The 2,859-nt window shown below is 48.1% G+C and overlaps 1 protein-coding gene across 1 annotated transcript; it reads left to right on the plus strand.

The window, feature by feature from the left end:
* Positions 1 to 223: 223 nt before the first annotated feature.
* LOC120273867 (protein LATERAL ROOT PRIMORDIUM 1-like) lies at positions 224 to 2,421 on the plus strand. The gene is made up of 2 exons (XM_039280603.1): positions 224 to 1,778; positions 1,843 to 2,421. The coding sequence occupies exons 1-2, from the start codon at positions 1,196 to 1,198 to the stop codon at positions 2,214 to 2,216; spliced, it is 957 nt and encodes a 318-aa protein (XP_039136537.1). The 5' UTR covers positions 224 to 1,195; the 3' UTR covers positions 2,217 to 2,421.
* Positions 2,422 to 2,859: the final 438 nt, after the last annotated feature.

A 2,859-nucleotide genomic window follows, 5' to 3' on the forward strand; every position in this document is an offset into this window, starting at 1 on the left:
TTCTGAATTTAAAAAATATGTCCGTAACGCATCTGTATCTGGAGCATCTAAAATATTATTTAATTAGTAAATGGGATGCAGCAAACAAACCATACAACAAAAAAGATACACAGTAAATAAATTCCTTTTGCATAATACACAACCAGATTATAATTTATCATACTTTATGATTCGTTTTGACAAGAAAACCAAATAATAAAAAGGAACCAAAAACAAAAAAATGAAAGATGAGCTTGCTAATAGATATCACGTGACATGGAAGGGTTAATTATGGCAATTGGCGAGGGAAAGAGAAAGAGTGAGAAGATAGGATGGTGAGTGAGTGAGTGAGTGAGAGAGAGAGAGAGACAGAGAGAGAGAGAGAGAGAGAGAGAGAACCGAAAGCTGAGCCCTTAGCTTTTAACACGACCAGGCATCACCCGCAGCAGCAGAAGCAGCTCTCTGCACCGCAGGCCCAGCAGCAGCCAGCAGCCAGCAGCAGTCACAGCAGCAGCAGCAGCAGCAGGAGGAAGCAGTGAGACAGAGTCAGCCCCCCCTCCTGCAAAAACAAGAAGGCAACGAACGTGAGAGCCAAAGAGAGAGAGAGAAAGAGAGAAAGAGGTCGAGAAGATCTCCATCAGAAGGAATTTCAGAGTCCCACCACACAAGCCAAAGCCTTTCTTTCTCAGTCCCTTCGTTTCCAGTTCCCTCCCTCTTATCAGTCAAAAAGAAAGCAAGAAACCAAACCCCATCCCACTAAGCCCCACCCTCAACTCAACCTATTTCAGCTAGCTTCCTCAGACGCCCATAATTACGCCGCATCAGCAGCATCAGCTGCAGCACCAGTATTAGCAGCAGCAGCAGAGCTAGCTGAATTATATAGAGAGAGAGAGAAAGAGAAAAAAAAAAAAGATATAGGAGTTTGGTAGGGAGGGAAAGGGGTGCTATATAGGAGTGATATAAAACACCAGTAGTGGTGGCTTCTGGAAGGCGATTCCCATCCGACACCGGTGCCTTCGCCGACTGGGTGGCCTCCTCTGCCACCGGCCGCGGTGACGACCTTTGTCTCGGGTTCAATGCCGGCGCCAACGCTGCTGCTGCTGCTGCTGCCGCCGCCGCCGCCGCCGGTGGCCCCAACAGCGCTGGTGTTCCATGGGGATCGTCCACCACCTCTTCTGCTCGCCAATCTCTCAATTACGGCCTAGCTGACGTCAGCATGCTCGTCGTCGCCCCTGCTGCCTCTTTCCACCATCACCACCATCACCATGAATCCCTCCTCCCTTCCAGTGATCACCCAATCATCCCCCTCCTCACCGCTGCTCCCTGTGTGGGCGACGACGATGTCCGCGCTAAACACTCCGGGATCCAATTCTGGCAACCACAAACCCATCCCCCTCCTCCTCAAAACCCTAACCCTAATCCTACCATTCCTTACCTGAAAAAACCCGTCCCTATGCTTGATGCCCCTGGCGGCATCCTCTCTTCCGTCGCCGCCGGTGGTGCTACCTGCCAGGACTGCGGCAACCAAGCTAAGAAGGACTGCAACCACCACCGATGCCGCACTTGTTGTAAATCCCGCGGGTTTGAATGCTCCACCCATGTAAAAAGCACCTGGGTCCCCGCTGCTCGCCGCCGCGAACGCCAGATCGCAGCCACTGCCGCCGCCGCTGGCTCCTCCGGCTCCACCTCCACTTCCAAGAAACCTCGCCTCATCTCTTCCCAAACCACCACCACGTCTCACACCTCCACCTCCAACAACACCCCCCCTCGTAGCTTCGATACAAGCTCCAGCCACCAAGGTACCAGTTTTATGTTTTTCTTCATTTTCTCTTTTCTTCTCTCAAATCATTGTAAACAAAACAGATGCGGGCTTTCGCGAGGGCTTACCGGGGCATGTGCGAGCGCCTGCAGTGTTCAAGTGCGTCCGCGTCACGTCCATTGACGACGGTGAAGACGAGTACGCTTACCAAGCGATGGTTCGCATCGGAGGGCATGTGTTCAAAGGCTTCCTCTACGACCAAGGTCTCGACGACCAAACACGCAACGAGGACATCAACAATAACACCAGCACCAGCAATAACAACAACAACAGCAACAACAACAACACCGGTGCTATTCCCAACATCTCAGACCTTCATCTCGGCGGTGGTCCTTCCGACGTGTTCGCCGGTGGTGGCTCGTCTGGTGGTGGTGGATTGCTTGGAGGTACTACTACATATGGTAACCCAATAAATTAAAAATGTCAACTTCATCGCATTCAAACACAAACAACACTATACTTCTCACTTGCTCCTACTACCGGGACTACTTCACTTTGATATTTCATGGGGGTGCAGCTCCTGTACTTCCATTTGTTGTTCTAAACGTATGTGCCATTGTTATGATCTGCAAGCTACTGTTTTTTTTCTTCTCATTATATTGCTTTATATCGTCTTTCTTTCACCATGACTGCCTTCTTTCATGGAGTCTTCTGGCTTCATTTTATTATTATTTTTTTTTTGTTTGACATGAAAGGTCGAGGAAGCTCTTGTACAGATTGCACTGTTCATGAGTTGATAGCTGCTTTATCTTTACGAGTGTTTTTTCATCAAAGTTACCTTAGTTTCAGTTGAGTATGGTGAATTAGCGTGCAATACACTTCTATTAATGCTTTAAATATGATATTTTACATATTGTTCGTTACTATGTTGTTCATGTGATGTTATTATCGGGTTGTTCGACTGATAATATTATTTTTTATGTTCTTGTTGTAGTTGTTGTGATTATTAAATAAGCTTGCTTTGTTGAGTTTGTAGGGGAAGAGAGGGGAGGGGTTGGCTGGATGCTGTCGTGAGCGTCTCATTGGAACTTGTTTCTGGTTGACACTTTCACTAGAATAAC

The sequence above is a fragment of the Dioscorea cayenensis genome, chromosome 12 (genome assembly GCF_009730915.1).
Source record: "Dioscorea cayenensis subsp. rotundata cultivar TDr96_F1 chromosome 12, TDr96_F1_v2_PseudoChromosome.rev07_lg8_w22 25.fasta, whole genome shotgun sequence".
NCBI classification, from domain to species: Eukaryota; Viridiplantae; Streptophyta; class Magnoliopsida; order Dioscoreales; family Dioscoreaceae; genus Dioscorea; species Dioscorea cayenensis.

Coding starts and splice junctions, on each gene's coding strand:
- LOC120273867 (XM_039280603.1), top strand. CDS start 1,196: ATGCTCGTCGTCGCCCCTGCTGCCTCTTTCCACCATCACCACCATCAC. Junction 1,779..1,842: donor TACAAGCTCCAGCCACCAAG/GTACCAGTTTTA, acceptor TAAACAAAACAG/ATGCGGGCTTTCGCGAGGGC.